The sequence below is a fragment of the Suncus etruscus genome, chromosome 15 (genome assembly GCF_024139225.1).
Source record: "Suncus etruscus isolate mSunEtr1 chromosome 15, mSunEtr1.pri.cur, whole genome shotgun sequence".
NCBI classification, from domain to species: Eukaryota; Metazoa; Chordata; class Mammalia; order Eulipotyphla; family Soricidae; genus Suncus; species Suncus etruscus.
In genome coordinates, this window is record NC_064862.1 from 43,126,435 (window position 1) to 43,146,095 (window position 19,661).

The window sequence follows — 19,661 nt, forward strand, 5'->3', positions numbered from 1 at the left end:
TGATGCTCAGGGGTTATTCCTAGCTAAGCGCTCAGAAATTGCCCCTGGCTTGGAGGGACCATATAGAACGCAGGGGGGGGGGTGATAGAACTGCGATCCTTCCTTGGCTAGCACTTGCAAGGCAGACACCTTACCTCTAGCGCCACCTCGCCACCCCGATTGTTTACTTTTTATCGATTTTAGGTATAATTCTGTTCTGCTTTTATCAAAATTGATGACTGAATATATTTAAGAATAATGTTAACTGTGGTGCTTGAATCATATTTTCCCCTAAGTTTATAAAATTATATTATATTGTTAAACATCTTTCTCACCTTTTCCTTTGTTCTCAGCTCATCAAACATTTGTTGAATTTCTAATTTCCAGTCATCTTGCATGGAATGAAAAGATTCTTGAGGCATTTCAGACATAACATCCCCTTCTATAGCAGTTAATTGTTCAAGAATCAAGGAAAATGATGGACGAATATGAGGGTCCTGTTGCCAGCATTCTAAAATAAACAAGAATCCTATCAGTCTCAGTTTTAGCATTGCTGTGGCCCTGAGATTATGTTGAAATGTCTGCAGAAGATTTGGAGTATCTAATAAAAATTATTTTCAATTTACATTTTATACCATGTGTTATGCCAGCAATATATACAATTACTATTCTTGTTTTATTTCTTTTATTACATGATATTAATATGTGAATACATGCTTTCTATGTCTAAGCATAAACTTTGTGCTTCAGAGAACTTAACTGTGTTGGGCCAGATGATTAACTGAGGAGGTTCTGTAAACTTAACCCCAGGATAACACAGTTCCTAAAATATTATCATCAAAAGAAAATTCTAAGAAATCATCTATTAATGAAGGAGGTAACTAGCAGCACAAAAAATAATTAGCCCTATTTTAAAATTAAGGATTATATAGATAAGATCATAGCAAAACCATGGCAATTAAGATTTTAAAACTTTTTTGATTATTAAGATGAATTCGAAATAGCAGATCTGGAGCCAACTCAACATTGCCTTTGAACTTAACTATTGTACTTGATGACAGCTTTATTACCTCTAACTTGAATTTTGTACTTAACTAACTCATAAAAACAGATGGTTACATGAAGTAAGTTTATAAAATCTTTATCCAACATCTTAAGCCAAAAAGAACTATTCTCATTCTTATAACAGTGTAAGTGCTTAAAGGTATTTGGAATCAGAGAAATTACTCATTTTTTTTTTTGTTTTATTTTGGGCCACCCCTGGCAAAGCTCAGGGTTTACTCCTGGCTCTGCACTCAGAAATTACACCTGGCAAGTTTGGAGGGACCATTTTAGATGTCGAGGATAGAATCCACATTGTCCATATGCCTGGCAAATGCCCTACCTGCTATGCTATCACTCTGGCCCCAGAAATTGCTCTTTTGTTGGAAAAAACAAATGTACTAACAGTAAAGTTCCCATGCTCTCACAAACACAAAAATAAAAGTGCGGGCTGGAGAGATAGCATGGAGGTAAGGCGTTTGCCTTTCATGCAGGAGGTCATTGGTTCGAATCCCGGAATCCCATATGGTCCCCCGTGCCTGCCAGGAGCAATTTCTGAGCCTGGAGCCAGGAATAACCCCTGAGCACTGCTGGGTGTGACCCAAAAACCACTAAATAAATAAATAAATAAATAAATAAATAAATAAATAAATAAATAAATAAATAAATGTGCACAAATACCTTTCATAAGCTTGGCAAAAGGCTCCGGACAGGTGGATGGAATAGGCAACGTGAGTTTATTGACAGCTACCCCATAAGCCACAGCAAGGCCATCGATGCCTCTATAGGGGACTTCCCCAGTCAGCAGTTCCCACAGCAGCACTCCATAGCTAGAAAGCAAAGTTTCCATGAAGTTAAGTGAAAGTATGGCTTTTCTTTATGACACAATTGGTGGGATATATGTACAAGAGCCATTTCCTGCACCTAATTAGAACATTCTCTTTCCAAAAAAAAAAAAAATGATAGAGAGATAAAGGCTGGCAAACATTTATGCACTCTTTGTAGAAATTAAAACTACTAAAAGTAGAGGAAATCCTATTAACAACAAATACTTAAAATACTTAGAAAACCTACAATCATCACATTTTTTTTAATTTAACTTTATTAAAACCATTGTGATTTTCAAAGCCCTTCATAGATGGGTTTCAGACATACAATGAATCAGGGTCAATTCCACCATCACTGTCAACCGCCCTCCACCAACAGTCCCCAAGTGATCCCAAACACTCCCTACCTTTCCCCCAGCCTGCCAGTATAACAGGCCCATTTTAAGTTTAGATCGTTAAAATTTAGGCCTCTTTATTTCATTGTTGCTGCCTTTAGTTCTATCCTTTTTAAAAACCATCTATGCACTCTAAAGAAAATGCAGTTGTTTTAATTTTTCTCCATCTCATTTTTCTTTTTTTGTGGGGGGTGACTCACAAGCAATTGCTTAGGCCTGTCTAGGAACCCCAACAGGCAATTCTTACTGAACAGCCTAGCATTTCAATGCATGAATCTGAGTGTGTCCTGCCAGAGATGTAATGCTCCAGTCTCAAAAACCTCGAGGTTCACACCAGCTGGTAATCAGATGCCTTCAGGACTGAGAACCAACAGTGATGTGGAGACTTGTGGTTCTGGAAATCACACATGGGTCATAATCATGCAAAGTAGGTGCCCCAATCTCTATACTATTTCCTGGTCTCCATCTCATTTTCAACACCTAGTTAAAACCTCTTAGAAACTGTTAAAACTATAGTCTAAACTTGAGACAATTCATGGTACGTACTCCAAGACTAAGAGAAGATTTCACTTCTTTCCCTTCCTTCAATGTGGTGGTTTACTGCAGGCTTTATACTTGATTGCAGTGATCAGGACCACACTTGCTGGTGATGAGGTGGGTAGGTACTGAGAATTGAATTCTTAGGTTCACTGAAAGCACTTCACACATTAATGAATTTGGGGGGGAGTTTTTGGACCACACCTGGAGGTGCTCCTGTGATTTACAACAGGTCTTCTGCATGCAAAGCATGAACTTCAGCTCACAGCACTCAAAGAACCAATTCTATCGTTATTGTTTTGTTTTGGGCCACACCCAGCAGTTTTTTACTTTTACTCCTGCTTCTGACTTAAAGATCACACAGTAACATACAGAGCCTAGTATTGAAGCTGGATCACTCAAGTTCAAGAAGTGCCTGATATTAGGTCCCTAATTAATCTTTTAATTGTTTAGCTTTCTAGTCATACCTTTTTATATGAAATAAATATCTCTAGATCTAATGAACAATGGTTAGATATGTTTACATATCTGATCTTAATAAACCACTAAAAATATTCTTAAAATATTTTATACTTTTAGGGGCCGGAGAGATAGCATGGAGGTAAGGTGTTTGCCTTTCATGCAGAAGGTCCGTGGTTCAAATCCCGGCGTCCCATATGGTCCCCCGTGCCTGCCAGGAGCGATTTCTGAGCATAGAGCCAGGAGTAACCCCTGAGCACTGCCGGGTGTGACCCAAAAACCAAAAAAAAAAAAAAAAAATATTTTATACTTTTATCTTTTTTTTTTCTTTTTGGTTTTTGGGCCACACCTGGCATTGCTCAGTGTTTACTCCTGGCTCTGCACTCAGAAGTCGCTCCTGGCAGGCTCGGGAGACTATATGGGATGCCGGCATTCGAACTGGGGTTTGTCCTGTGCTGCCCATGTGCAAGGCAAATGCCTTACCGCTGTGCTATCACTTCAGCACCTTATACTTTTATCTTTTAAAATATCTTTATTTTTAGCTGGGAATGATCACTCTGGGCAAGAAATGGATGCTAAAAATATTTAAAGTAATATGCATGATACCCCTTCAGCACAGTACTGCAAAACAGAGGTAGGTGAAAGGCAAGAGGAGAGGGGAGCAGGGCAACTGGGGACACTAGTGGTATGAAATGTGTGGTAACGGAATAAATCTTGAAACTAAATTCAACTGAAATTCAATTACAAACAAGTTTATAACTGTGTATATCAGTAATTCAATTAAAAAATATTTAAAAATCCAGGGCCAGAGTAACAGCACAGTGGATAGGGCATTTGCCTTGCATGAGGCAGTCCCAGGACTGACCTGGGTTCAATCCCAGGCATCTCATATGGTCCCCAGAGCCTGTTGGATGTAATTCCTGAGTACAGAGCCAGGAGTAGCCCCTGAGAGCCACTGGGTGTGGCCCAAAAGCCAAAAACAAATAAAAGTTATTTAAAATATTTATTTTGTACATTTTTAAAATTTTTTAAATGTTTAAATATTTTTAAAATCATTTTAATTGTTTATGTTTCCAACCATTTCTTGTTACTTTAGATGTGTTGTTACCAAAGTTTCTGCCATGTTTGTTAACAGTAATGGAGAAACTTAGTTAATGCAAATATTCTCCTGCTGGTGGATATAACATCTTCATTTATAAAAATAAACATTGAAGTGAAATGAGAACTTTAGTTTTTTTATTTATCTGTTTTCAGTTTAGGAGCCACACCAGCAAGAATCCAGAACTCAAGGGTCACTCCTGTCTATGCTAGAAGGGAGAGGAGAGGGAAATTCAGCCCCAGCTTTCCTTAAACCATACACTCCAGCAGGTAGAGCCTAAGAGTTGTTGGGTTTGTTTTGTTATTGTTTTTAAACTATAAGCCTCTATTATCCACACTCTTCAGTATCAGTGGATGTAATACAGGTTGCCTGCTGCTTCAGGTCTTCAAATGCAAATGTAATAAGACACTCAAGAATGGAAAAAATAGAGGCTAAAGTGATGGTACTGGGTAGGCTACTTGCCTTCTATGCATCAGACCAAGATTAGATCCCAGGCACCACATATGGTTCAAAGTACAAAGCCAGACCCTGAGTCCTACAACCCATGTGGTCCAAAACTCAACAGAAAAAAAGAGAGTGAGAGAAAGAAAAAGAGAGAGAGGCAAGAGAGGATACAGAAAGAGTACTCTTTTTAAATTAGATTTAATTTAATTTAGATTTAATTTAGATTTTTTTAAATTAGAATTGGAAGACTAAATGTCTTTAAACATCCAAACCACACTGTTTCCCCAATTCAAGGTAATGCAAAGAAATACAGAATAAGACTTGTACACAAAATGCATTTACTCTGTGTATAATGAGTTATGTCTTCATTTTTCCTTTATCTTTTCTTAAGTAGAAGATACACTCAAATTGTATGAATAAAAATGGGGCCGGAGCAATAGCACAACCTTAAAGCATTTGTCATGCACACGGACAACACAGGGCAGACCCTGGTTCAAATCCTGAGCCCTACCCCCATGTGGTCCAAAACTCAACAACCAAGAGAGAGACAGAGAGACAGAGAGAGACAGAGACAGAGAATACACTAAGGTTACTCTGTGATTTTTTTTTTTTACTTAGAATTAGAAGATGTCAGTCCCGGAGAGATAGCACAGCGGCGTTTGCCTTGCAAGCAGCCGATCCAGGACCAAAGGTGGTTCGAATCCGGGTGTCCCATATGGTCCCCTGTGCCTGCTAGGAGCTATTTCTGAGCAGACAGCCAGGAGTAACCCCTGAGCAACGCCAGGTGTGGCCCAAAAATTTAAAAAAAAAAAAAAAAAAAAAAAGTTTAACAGAAATATTTCTAAAGTGAAAATCATTTTGTTTTTGTTATGAGGCCATAATGGTGATTCTCATGGCTTACTTCTGGCTCTGCACTCAGGAATTAGTCCTGGAGTTCCTTAAGGATCAAACCCTGGTCTGCTACATTTAAGGCAAGCACCCTACCTGTTGCATTATGCCTTCAATCCCTATTTATTTTCATGTTCTTTGAAACTACATGTTGTTTCAAATAGACCCTTTCATAAGAACAAGTTTCCTTATGACTAAGGGATGTGGTAGGATCTCAGGCTAGGCTTCAAGTCTCTTCTTTACTAATTTTACAAAGCTCAGCATATTTTTTAAATATTCTACCTTTTGCTTTGTGAAGTTGGTTATAAGCAAAAGAGATACTGTCAAATTAAATAGAAATATGGAAGTGAATTTATAATGTAAGAATTAGTGAGAAAGGAAGGGAGAGTGAATGAAGAGTCCACATGCTGCTAGTATAAATACATGGGACTACACTGTAAAGCAATATTTCTGGAATGAACTTATTTTCTATTTGAGTATTATTAAAGTATTTTCTACAGCATAGATATATAACATAATCATATCTTCAGATCATGAAGTTCATTAAAATAAAAACTAAAAATAAATTGATTTTGAGAGATGATGAATGGATGCAAATGAAGACTCACTTTAATTCATTTAGTAAGGGAGGAGTTTTTGTGGGGTTTTATTTCTGTTTTATTTGTGTTTTTTCACAATGAACCTAAGATACTGTGGAACTTTTGATGCTCCTGACACAGATTAACAAGTCTTTTAAAAGTCATAAGTAGAATAATTGCATAATATACTTTGAATACAAAGGATTTAAAGAGATTTTCTGGAACTCAAAGGAACAAGAACTCTGCCACTAACTTGATGTACAAATCTGAGAAAATATCTACTTTAGACGACTGATTTATCCAATGATTAAAGAGGGAAATATTTTCTGTTGATCATGAACTTGGAAGTCAGATATCTGGATTCTACCCATTAGCAGATAAGGGTTTTAGCAAATAACCTTTCTTTTCTAAGCCCTAGATTTCTCTTACTTTAAAAAAAAAATACATAAACAGAACCAGAATAATAGCACAGCAGGAAGGAGACTTGCATTGCACACATTTGACCCAGGTTTGAACCCTAGCACGGCATATAGAACCCTGAGCACTGCCAGAAGTGATCTCTGAACCCAGAGCCAAGAGTAAGCCCTATGCACTGCCAGGTGTGGCCCCAACCACAAATAAAATAAATAAGTAAGTGTAAACAAAAAAAGCCTGAAATTTTACAGTGAGGCCCACTTCACAACAACTAAGATGGCAAGAAGAATCAAAATGTCATATAAGTACTAGTGAGAATGTGGAGAAATTAAGACCCAGTGCAACTGTTAGTAGGAATAAAAACTACAATTGCATTGGGGGAAAAACTGAAGTTCTTCAAATGATTAATTCTATAATACCATATGACTCAGCAATTTTACATCAAGACATATACTCAAGAGAACAGCAAACAAATGTCATAACAAAAATTTGTTCATAAATAACATTATTCAGAATAACCCAGGGGGAAAAAAAACTAAGAGTCTCTCAAATAATAAGCAGAAAAACAAAATGTTCCTTGCCATTCCTTGTAGTAATTTTCACAATGTTCTCAATATATTAAAAAAAAATAATGCTATATGTATTTTATAGCATAAACTTTAAAAAATAGAATGCCAATTAAAATAAACTAAGGGGGGGGGGGCGGAGATAGCATATGGAGGTAAGGCATTTGCCCTTCATGCAGGAGGTCATCGGTTTGAATCCCGTCCCTGCCAGGAGCAGTTTCTGAGCCTGGAGCCAGGAATAACTCCTGAGCACTGCCGGGTGTGACCCAAAAAACACAATAAATAAATAAATAAATAAATAAATAAATAAATAAATAAATAAATAAATAAATAAATAAATAAATAAATAAAAATAAAGGGGCTGGAGCAATAGGCAATAACACAGTGGGTAGGGTGTTTGCCTTGCATGCACCTGACCAGGATTCAATCACCAGCATCCCATATGGTTCCCCCAAGCCTGCCAGGAGTGATATCTTTTCTTTTTCTTTTCTTTTTTTTTCTTTTCTTTTCTTTCTTTCTTTCTTTTTTTTTTTTTTTTTTTTTTTTTTGCCCAAAGGCATGTCTTAGCTTTATTAAAGGGCCCGCGCTGCAGTCAAAAAATATGGAACGCTTCACGAATTTGTGTGTCATCCTTGCGCAGGGGCCATGCTAATCTTCTCTGTATCGTTCCAATTTTAGTATATGTGCTGCCGAAGCGAGCACCCAGGAGTGATTTCTGAGCACAGAGCCAGGAGTAACACCTGACCACGTCCGGCAGAAGCTAATAAATAAAATTAAAAGAAAAAAGTAATAATTAAAATAACAATAAAAATTTAAAAACCAATAAATAAAATAAAATAGATAGGATCAGGAATATAGCACAAGGACTTGCCTTGAATGTATGATGTCCTAGATTTGATCTTGGTGCCACTCTTAAGCAATCAATTATTTAAAATGAAATAAAATAGAATTAAAACGGAGGCATGAGAGATAGCTCCATGGTTTGTACATGATTTACCTTCCCTAGAAGGTTCAGTTTTGATCTTCAATACCCCATGCCACACCCCCAGCACTTTTGGGGGATAACCCCTCAAAATAATACCTGAGCACCACTGTGTATGAACAAAATAACAATAAGTTTAAAATAAAATAAAATAAAATAAAATAAAAACAGTCAAAAAGAAACCATATCATAGGGGCCGGAGAGATTGCACAGCGGTGTTTGCCTTGCCAGCAGCCGACCCAGGACCTAAGGTAGTTGGTTCGAATTCCGGCGTCCCATATGGTCCTGAGCACTGCCAAGTGTGACCCAAAAACCAAAAACCAAAAACCAAAACAAAACAAATAAAAAAAAGAAGCCATATCATAAATGATTCCTTTCAAATAAAATATCAGAATAAGCAAACCAAAAGATAATAAAAGATAATCTGTAATTGCCTTGATCTAGTAGGGATGAGTAGTTTGGGATGATGGTTAAGGAACACAGAATCTCTTTAGAGTACAAAAAATATAATAAAATTGGTGACAGAGAGGTAGTACAGAGGGCAGTGTGCTCACCTTTTTTTTTTTTTTAAACTTGCTTGCTTGATTGATTGATTGATTGATTGGTTGGTTTTTGGGCCACACCGAGCGGTACTCAGGGGTTACTCGTGGCTCTGCACTCAGAAATTGCCCCTAGCAGGCTGGGAAACCATATGGGATGCCTGAATCAAACCAGGTCCGTCCCGGGTCATCCGCATGCAAGGCAAATGCCCTACCACTGTACTATCTCTCTGGCTCAAGGTGCTTGCCTTGAATATGGGAATATGGCTTACAAGGGCTCTATCCCTGGCATTCTTTGGGGTCCTCCAAATTCTCCAGGAGTGATCCCAGAATGCAGAGCCAAGATGAACCCCTAAGCATCACTGGATGTGGTCTAAAAAATGAAAAGAAATATTCTAAATGATTTTAGTGATGACTATGTAACTAAAATGATTGAGTTTCTACAGCTTAAATGGGAAAGTGCATGATTATAATTTATAGCCCCATAAAGCCCCTGAAAACAACAAAATTCTATAACTTTTATCTTGTTTGTTTGCTATTTTTTACTTTTGTAAAAACTAAATACTACCACACCAGGTAGTATTCAGGGACCATATTGGGTGCTGGGAATTGAATCTAGGCTAGCTGCATGCGAGGCAAATATGTCTTACTGAATTAACACTCTGGCCCAAATCTAGAACTTCATTATTTGGATTTTTGGGCCACACCCAGTGGTGGTCAGGTATTACTCCTTAGAAATCACTCCTAGCAAGTTTGGGTGATCAAACTTATGTACATTGTATGTGAAACAAGTGCCCAGTTTGCTTTTCTATACCCTCTCTTGGTAATCTGCTTAAAACCTGTAATCAGCTACACAGAATTTTATGAGAACTAGCCAACAGCAAGTAAACTCCTGAGTACACTGTAACTATTAAACACCGATGAATATTGATTACAACTTCTTCCTCTGAGATAGAGCTGAATGGAAAATACAGTAAACTGAGATCCAAGCTGTATCTTATTCCCTATCCTCAAACCTGAAGCTGTCATATTTATATAAGAAAATTGGCACAGTGAATAAATGATCTAAAAGCTGTCATATTTATATAAGAAAATTGGCACAGTGAATAAATAATCTAAATTTTTCCTCAAACTCCTTTCTATGTTAGTATTTCATCTGTGACTCTGAAGAAATCAAAATTTGACCAAAAGTTGAAAACCTACTTTTATGTTATTGGCTGACCTTACAAAACTGTGCCTTAACTTAACTCAGATTATAACCAGTTTTGACAAACTTCAGATCTGGTTAAAAGGTTCTATTAACTGAAAGTGAAATGACAATAAAAACCTTGCTACCTTTCCTATTGTTATTACCAACTAGCATGACTCAAAACAATAAAATCTTCCTCAAAAAGGCCTCTAACTTCACTCTACGTGATTAGAGGAATTGGGACTTTGGATGAATTATATAGCAAGTAGTTTTTACAAGCATCTACTAAAGTTAAAAAGCAAGGTGCATACCTCCAGATGTCGCTTCCCTTAGAAAACAAGGAAGATTTGATTACTTCCGGGGCCATCCAGGCATACGTGCCTGCTGCACTCATTTTGGTGGTCCTGTGCCATTCTCGAGCTAACCCAAAATCTGTGATCTTCAATGTTTTGTTGTAGATATCATTATGTTCTATCTTCTCAAGGAGCAGAACTATAGGAAAATTAAAGATGGGATGTTTTTATAATTGTATAAATTATATAATTGTAATTGTTCATTTACTATCTTCCTTTGCAATTTAAAACACAATCTTCAGAGCCACGCCCACATCCCACAGTCCTGAAACCACAGCCCAGCTTCACAGATAATGAACTAGTCCCAGAAGAGATGCAAGGTGAACCACACAAACTGCTGATATTCATCAGCCCTGGAGTTCCTGCAGTGTACCGCCTGTTCACTGCCACACCTCCAAATTCCACAATATTGACAGCCCAGTAGAAGCACAACAAATTAGAAGGAAATGTACAATAGAAGCAAAATAAGCTCAATGAATAACTGCAAATAAACAAAAAACAACAGCACAAAAGCCTCAACTAATAATAAACAACTGAGTAAACCCTCAATAACTTTAATGACCCCCTTGTGAGATATAACAATTTTACTTAAGTACTTTTACTGAGTTATTTTTTGATGATTCCACCAGCTGTTTTGTTGCAACAAGCAACATAAAATACATTATTTTCTGCCTGTTAAGGTTTGGTTGGGCGTTATTGGAGACAATGGTTAAGGAATATCACACTGGTGGTGAAATTGGTATTGGAACATTAAATACCCAAAACAACTATGTTAGGAACAAATTTGTAAACTATGGTGTTTAAATAAAGTAAAAAATAATAAAGAATAATAAAGCGCAATAGTCAGCACAATTGGTAGAGCAATGAAGAATTAATTCTATTTTAAGATTTTATGTTGCACCACATGTATCATAACCTGTAGAGAATATTTAGTGCATGAAAACATGCACGAAGTTCTTTATTTTATTTTATTTATTTATTTATTTTGGTTTTTGGTTTTTGGTTTTTGGTCACACCCGGGAGCGCTCAGGGGTTACTTCTGTCTCTATGCTCAGAAATCCCTCCTGGTAAGCTCGGGGGACCATATGGGATGCGGGGATTCGACTCAATGACCTTCTGCATGAAAAGCAAACACCTTACCTCCATACTATCACACAAAGTTCTTAAGACATATCACAAGTATAGCTTAACATTTAGTATGAATATTTCTATATATCACAACATAGGTTATTTCTAGGGGCAAGAAATATTTACTGATATAAAACAGGTAGAATCAGAAGTCTGGAAGAGTTTACCAGACCTTGGGCAGGGATATGGTTAAGAGGCAGAATTCATACCTTGCATGTAGAAAGTCCTGGGTTTTATCCCTAGCACCACAAAATAAAAACAACAACCATGTTTTCTTCCCAAATGTTAGGTCCTAACATGTAGCTCTAACTACAGAATGCTTTTCTACTGAATGATTATAGAAAATCTCAAATCAATAACATATAGGGACAGGAGGTCATCGGTTTGAATCCCGGCACCCCATATAGTCCCCCCTGCCTGCCAGGAGCAATTTCTGAGCTGGAGCCAGAAATAACCCCTGAGCGCTGCCGGGTGCGACCCAAAAACCACACCAAAAAAAAAAAAAATCAATAACATATTGCCATAAATCATTTCAATCAAATATAGTCATATATTTACTTAAATGCTTATATTTTAACTATGACAATATGATATGAGTGCTTTACTGAAGCTTTGGCTACAAAATGAAATGGCTTCTAACTACTATCTTCTTTTTCTTTTTCTGTTTTTTTCAAATTACTGTGCCTTCTAACTTAAATCCTGCCTTTCAAATAAAGCTCATTGTTGGGAATTTATCTGAATACTTTGACATTCCCTTTTTTCCCTTCTTCTAACACTACACCTGACTTCTGATTTCAGAACATCACACCTAAATTATAATCCTTCTAAATATACTTAAAGCGGCCTACTTCTTTTCTACAACACATACACCTCCATTATTGAAGGACATCTTCCAGTTGTATGGCATCCTTTTATATTGTAAATCTCTGAATCCCAAAACCACTATACTTAATGAGAAAAATGACATAAGAAGTGGTATACTGTTAACCTGGAAAAGGCACAGAAATCAGGGGGTGGAGAAACACAGACTGGGAAATAGTCTAGCAGTAAGGGCACATGCCTAGCATGTTCCTGACCAGATTTGATTCCCAGCACCACAGACCTCCCACAAGCACCTTCAGATACTGCCCAAGAGAACCTAGATAACCACCAAGTGTGGCCCTGGAGTGACTCAAGTATCTCTGAAACCACATCCTTAAACCCTTCCTGAATGACATCCAGGATGGCCAAAACTTGACGAGTACCCCCTGGATTTCATGAACACCAATTACTTGGGAGGCCTCTATCAATAAAGAGAACTTTGAGGGCAAATTTTTATAATAATAGTGGTTGCAGGATTAAATAGATTTGTCAAAACTTATTCATCCTTGGGGCCAGAGCAATAGTATAATAGGTTGGTCATTTGCCTTGCATGTGGCCAGCCCAAGTTTAATCCTTGACATCCCATATGGTCATGAGCACTGCCAGGAGTAATTTCTGATCACAGAGCCAGGGATATCCCCTGAACACAGCTGGATGTGGCTGAAAAACCTAAATAAATAAATAAATAAATAAATAAATAAATAAATAAATAAATAAATAAATTTTAAGACATTAACACAAGTAATTTCTCATGATGAATTTTACTCCATGCAAAGGAAGTATCTCAATAAGTCTGCATTAAATACAAATAAAACTTTCATGATTCAATATAACTTCAGGATCACACCCATACTACTAAACCTGTGCAGTCAAAGCCTCCATATTTGCACAGTCCATAATTACTTCCATTTACACCTCATAAGGTAAACTAGCTTTGGATTCAGTCCTGATATGATTTTCTTTGTTAAATCTTTTAAACACCCCTAAGCAAAGGCAAACATTTCCTCTACCATGCTCATATTTTATTTTGCAGTGCAAGGGATTAAACCGATAGTCTCACTTATACAAGGCAGATGAGAACTTTACAAAACAGTTATTCTTATAGCATATAGTACTATAATCATTTGTATTTTGTAGCTCTGATCATTCAACTTGACTGTGAGTTCAAAGTGAATGCATGAGAGGAAGAGTGTATAAGAGGTCAAGGAGAGAGAGAGAGTGAAAGAGAGAACCAGGAGTGGTTAAAAAGTGAGAGAGCATGGAGGTAAGGCGTTTGCCTTTCATGCAGAAGGTCATTGGTTTGAATCCCGGCATCCCATATGGTCCCTGAGCCTGCCAGGAGTGATTTCTGAGCATGGAGCCAGGAGTAACCCCCGAGCGCTGCTGGGTGTGACCCAAAAACCAAAATAAATAAATAAATAAATAAATAAATAAATAAATAAATAAATAAATAAATAAATAAATAAATAAAAGTGAGAGAGAAAAAATGAAAAGTATGAGTTAGAAACAGACTGTATGAGAAAGTGAGAGTGTGTAAGAATGAGAGTAGGAAGGAAAAGTAGTTGGGGAGACCATGTTCAACTCATATTCATATTCGTGTATCTACTCTTCATTGAGTCTGAATAAAAATAGATGCTTAATGTTTACAAACCAAGTACACAAAGCAAATACCTAATACAAATAACAACAAATCAAGAGTTTTTAACAAGTACGAGGTATTCACTTTATGCCTTTCCCTTTACAAGCATTATTTCATTCCCTACAAAAGAAGTTCTCTACTACAAAAAGTTCATTTCAGAGGGGAAAATAATAAAATGTCAAGGGTAAAAAAGACAGCTCAAAGGGCTAAGAAGTTTGTGTTGCAAATGGGAGGGCCTGATTCAATAGCAGCACCATATCATTCCTCAAAGCAATACTGGGAGCAACACCCTAGCACAGTTTGGGTTGTCTAGAACACCACTGGGTTACACCCCACATGAAGCACACAAAATAATATGCTAAAGCAACAGAAAACTGACTATAACAGTAATTTGAATTTCATTGTAAATTGACTATATAGTTTGTTTTTTAGGTTGTACCCTAAAAAATAAAATGAAAGCAAGTCTACTCTAATCTTTACTTTATTTTTGTCATCCACTATAACTGTACTCTAACTTTTAAAAGGCTAAATATTAAATAAGTGGGGGACAGTTTTTATCATGAATGATTCAAACAATACTGGAAATCAGCAGAGGACATTCAAGTTTGACTTTTGGAATACAATAAAAAGGGGTCATTTTTCCAAATAATTATAGAAACTATTAATGTTTATTGAGAACATTCTATTTGCCAGGGTTGAATCATAGAATTTACATTATAAAGCTATCAGTATAAAACTATTTATTGTTGTACTTTATAGATGAGGAAACTGACTCAGAAATAATGAGTAATCTGGACAAAGTCAAGAAGCTAGTGCAATAAAGCTCAGGTGATATGACCCCAGAGCCTACAATCGATCCTAAGAACAGTTTGTGACTTCATGACAGTTTTTATCCATTTGTCACAAGAATTATTTTTTGGAAATCTCTGTTCAAGGACAGTCTTCTTTCTAATTTCCTATCATAGATGAATTATCAGATGATCTAAGTAGCAGCAGTATTGCATTGAAATGCTTGTACTCTGGGGCCAGAATGCTTATATAGACTGTAATGAGGTAGAAATGAATACAAGTAAAGTCCTTACAACTGTATCTAAAACACAATATTTCATAAAGATTATGCATGCATAAATGCATACATTATCTTGAGTTTGAAGTGTTTTTGGCAAATCTTCTATTGACTTCAGGAATTCCTCTATCTTTTACAATGCTTGAAACAACTGCAATAATTGCATCATATTATCAAATGCTTGCAATGTAAAATAGTCATAAAACTCAACTAATGCAAATGGTAAGAACCAACTCTAATTAAAAAAATACATTATCTGGAGCCGGAGAGATAGCATGAAGGTAAGACGTTTGCCTTTCATGCAGAAGGTCATTGGTTCAAATCCTGGCATCCCATATGGTCCCCCAAGCCTGCCAGGAGCGATTTCTGAACTAGAGCCAAAAGTAACCCCTGAGCACTGCCGGGTATAACCCAAAACCAAAAAAAATAAAATAAAATAAAAATACATTATCTGGGGGCCAGAGCCATGGCACAGTGGTAGGGCATTTGCCTTGCATGCAACCAACCTAAGACGACCCTGGTTCAGTTCCTGGCATTCCATATGGTTCCCCCAGCCTGCCAGGAGCAATTTCTGAGTGCAGAGCCAGGACTAACCCCTGAGCGCCACCAGTTGTGAACCAAAATAATAATAATAATAATAATAATAATCAGTTTTAGATATTATAAGTCAGGCCCCATATTTACAATAGCATTGACATTTATGGTTTTGATGTACAGTTATAATACCTCTCCACCAATCAATATGCCCAAGACTCTCCACCAATGTTCTTATGATACCAACATTAGTTTTAATACACTGACTTAGGCACTGCAATTTACTAAGTCACATTCAAGTATAAGCCATTAGAGGGACATGCCAATATGAACATGTTAACCTGGAGAACTATTTAGCAAATCATCGTGTCATAATGTTTCCTCCTCCATATATGCTCTTGTAAAAATGAGCTTTAGAGGGCCCAGAGAGATAGCACAGCAGTGTTTGCCTTGCAAGCAGCTGATCCAGGACCAAAGGTGGTAGGTTAGCCTGCCAGGAGCTATTTCTGAGCAGACAGCCAGGAGTCACCCGAGCACCGCAGGGTGTGGCCCAAAAAAAAAAAAAAAAAGAGCTTTAGAAACCAAGGATTTACATCCTGTTCTTAAAATCAGCTAATTTATTTTTATTGAATTTTTTTTTTTTTTACGGGCCCGGAGAGATAGCACAGTGGCGTTTGCCTTGCAAGCAGCCGATCCAGGACCAAAGGTGATTGGTTCGAATCTGGGTGTCCCATATGGTCCCCCGTGCCTGCCAGGAGCTATTTCTGAGCAGACAGCCAGGAGTAACCCCTGAGCACGGCCGGGTGTGACCCAAAAACCAAAAAAAAAAAAAAAAAAAAAAAAAAATTTTTTTTACTAATTTCTTTATTTGAGTACCATGGCTACAAACACATTCGAAGTTGGGTTTTGGTCATAAAATGTACACCGCCCTTCACCAGTGTAACTTTCTTGCCACCAATGCCCCCAAACTTCAGTGTATGAACTTAAGTTGTACGTGTTATTATAAGTTTATATATTATAATTTGAATGCACTGCAACAATAGCTATCATATTACATTTATTAATAGAGCAATGGCATTTCTATTTTCATTATCCTGTACATTAGAACATTGTGACTTATTTATTACTATTGGAAGTCTATATTCTAAATATAGTCACTACTGTATATTCCTGAGTAGTTAGCATTTCACTCTTTTTATATGTTTGACATTTTACAGGTCTGATTTCAAAAAGTCCTTGTATTTCTTACTGACTTAACAAAGGTAACATAATGCTAAAGTTATAACCTCAAACCTATTAGAATGACTATTGTGAAGATCTGAGACAACAGGTGCTCAAAACGATGTGGTGAAAAGAAAACCCATTTGCATGGTTGGAAGGAAAGTAATTTGACCTAGCCACTATGAAAAATTATATGGAGATTCCTCAAAAATTAAGAGCACAGCTACCATATGATTTGTTATCTACCATAATAAATCCAGTTATAGTCAACAGAGGAACTGAAATCCAGATTTCAAATTTAAAAATGGGCTCCCATGTTTAGCACAATATTATTCAAAATAGACGCTGGAGCGATAGTACAATGGGTAGGGCATTTGCCTTGCACATGTTTGTCCTGGTTTCAATCCCTGGCATCCCATATGGTCCCCTGAGGCTGCCAGGAGTGATTTCTGAATGCAGAGCCAGGAATAACCCGAGTGCCACCAGGTTGTGCCCCCCCAAAATATATATGTATGTATGTATATATACATATATATATTCAAAATAGCTAAGCTATAAATCAATTTAAATGATCATCAGTGAATAATGAATAAAAGATTTGTTATATATGTACACTACAAAATATTATTTAGTAATGAGAGAGGATATCCTGTCTTGTGACAACGGAGATATACTCTTTGTTCTAGTCTTATTCTTTTTTCCATCAACAATTATCAAGTGTAAGTTAGCTATATGTCACTGGTTACACTGTAAGTAAAAAGCAAGGTAAAAAAATCTACCATTCTGGGCCCAGAGAGATAGCACAGCGGAATTTGCCTTGCAAGCAGCCGATCCAGGACCAAAGGTGGTTGGTTCGAATCCCGGTGTCCCATATGGTCCCCCGTGCCTGCCAGGAGCTATTTCTGAGCAGACAGCCGGGATTAACCCCTGAGCAATGCCGGGTGTGACCCAAAAACCAAAAAAAAAAAAAAAAAATCTACCATTCTAATTCAATTTCAATACTAAACTAATTGAAATAATTTAATAGAGAAATAATAAAGAGGAGCATAAAAGAAATTCATTTCTGTTTGGAACAGTGTTATTACTTCTGTCCATGTATAGTGCAGGTAGTCTCAGTGCCCAACTTTCTTAGAAAATTTTTTCCAAAGCATCCTACAAATTAATGACACTTTTTATCTTCTCAATCTTTCATTACACACCCATTATATTGCTTGTTATTATTTCTTTTTAATTATTGTGTTTGTCATGACAGTGGTATGGGCATAGGGATCAAATCCAGGACCACATATGCATGGCAAGTGCTTCTGCACTGAACATCTCTGTTTAAACTTCTGATTTATGTATAACTCTAAATTACACAATTTAGAAATGGAATCTCAGAAACTGTATTAGAAAACTTTCCCCTATTTCCTCCAATTTTATATAGCATACTTCATACAGCAAATATCCAATGGACTAACCTTTATTCATACTAATTATCACCATTTCTAATAATAACACTAATAATCAATGGTATTTATTTATTTTGTGCTAGACAACTGTTTTTGCACATTTACCAATTCATTTGACTCTAAAACCATTTTATGATGTGGAGTTAATAGTAATCTTCACTTTATAGTTTAGAAATGATATCCGGGGCCGGAGAGATAGCATGGAGGTAAGGCGTTTGCCTTTCATGCAGAAGGTCATCGGTTCGAATCCCGGCTTCCCATATGGTCCCCCGTGCCTGCCGGGAGCAATTTCTGAGCATGGAGCCAGGAGTGGCCCCTGAGCACTGCCGGGTGTGACCCAAAAAACCACAAAAAAAAAAAAAAAGAAAAAGAAAAGAAATGATATCCAAATTAGATGACTAAAAACAAAAAGCCAGACTTCATAGCTGTGTGGATATCGTGGGGATATCGCCTCAACCTTGCATACCACCAGTAAATCAATTATAAAAAAAAAAATAATAATAATTCAGGGCCTGGAGAAATAGCACAGCAGTGTTTGCCTTGCAAACAGCCGATCCAGGACCAAAGGTGGTTGGTTCGAATCCCGGTGTCCCATATGGTCCCCCGTGCCTGCCAGGAGCTATTTCTGAGCAGACAGCCAGGAGTAACCCCTGAGCACCGCCGGATGTGGCCCAAAAACCAAAAAAAAAAAAAAAATTTCAGGCCGGAGCGGTGGTGCAAGTGATAGGACAAGCGGTAGGGCGTTTGCCTTGCTAACCTAGGATGGACCGTGGTTCGATTCCCCAGCGTCCGATATGGTCCTCCAAGACAGAAGCGATTTCTGAGCGCGTAGCCACGAGTAACCCCCGAGCTTCACTGGGTGTGGCCAAAAAATGAAAAAAAAAAAAAGTCATTTTTGTATACCACTTAAGAGATTAAATTTGGAGGTGGGGTAAGGTGCTAGACCTGGCTCTGCTCAGGGGTTACTCCCAACTCAATTATGGGGGCTGCTCCTAATTGCTTCTGACTGTACTGGGGGACCATGCTGTGTAGGGAAATGAACCTGGACCTCATCCTCTGAGTTCTGTCCCTGGCTTCAGAATATTTTTAATTCTCCTTCCTTCCATTTTCCAATGTTTTCTCATTTGGTACTTCTCATTAGTACCAGAAATATATAATCTTTAAAAGTTTCTGTACTAATTCAAAGAAATAAAATCAAGACACTGATGTTAGGTAGTAACTTCATTAGCTGTACTATTTTCTTTGCATGTCTATTAATTTCAAATTCAAACAATGATTTTTCTTATCACCAAAAGAAGACTCCGAACTAATGATCCAAATGACTTGCAGTTTTATAAAACTTCATCTCCCAAGACACAATATATCATCATTGTCAGAAACATCCAAAAGAAAAGGATATGAAGTACTGATTAAAATGAACATTAAAATGATATGCCCCAGGCCAAAGCGATAGTATTGCAAGTATGGTATT

The 19,661-nt window shown here is 37.2% G+C and overlaps 1 protein-coding gene and 1 non-coding gene across 2 annotated transcripts in view; both read right to left on the reverse strand.

Moving 5' to 3' along the window:
* Nucleotides 1–19,661, reverse strand: part of MAP3K21 (mitogen-activated protein kinase kinase kinase 21) — a 77,229-nt gene that overhangs the window by 43,902 nt on the left and 13,666 nt on the right. Inside the window, 3 exon segments of the mRNA XM_049788092.1 lie at nt 315–490; nt 1,702–1,850; nt 10,249–10,429. Of these exon segments, the coding sequence (XP_049644049.1) occupies nt 315–490; nt 1,702–1,850; nt 10,249–10,429 (506 nt within the window).
* Nucleotides 7,823–7,929, reverse strand: LOC126031543 (U6 spliceosomal RNA). Its single transcript, XR_007503378.1, has one exon. It is a non-coding gene; the product is annotated as a U6 spliceosomal RNA (small nuclear RNA).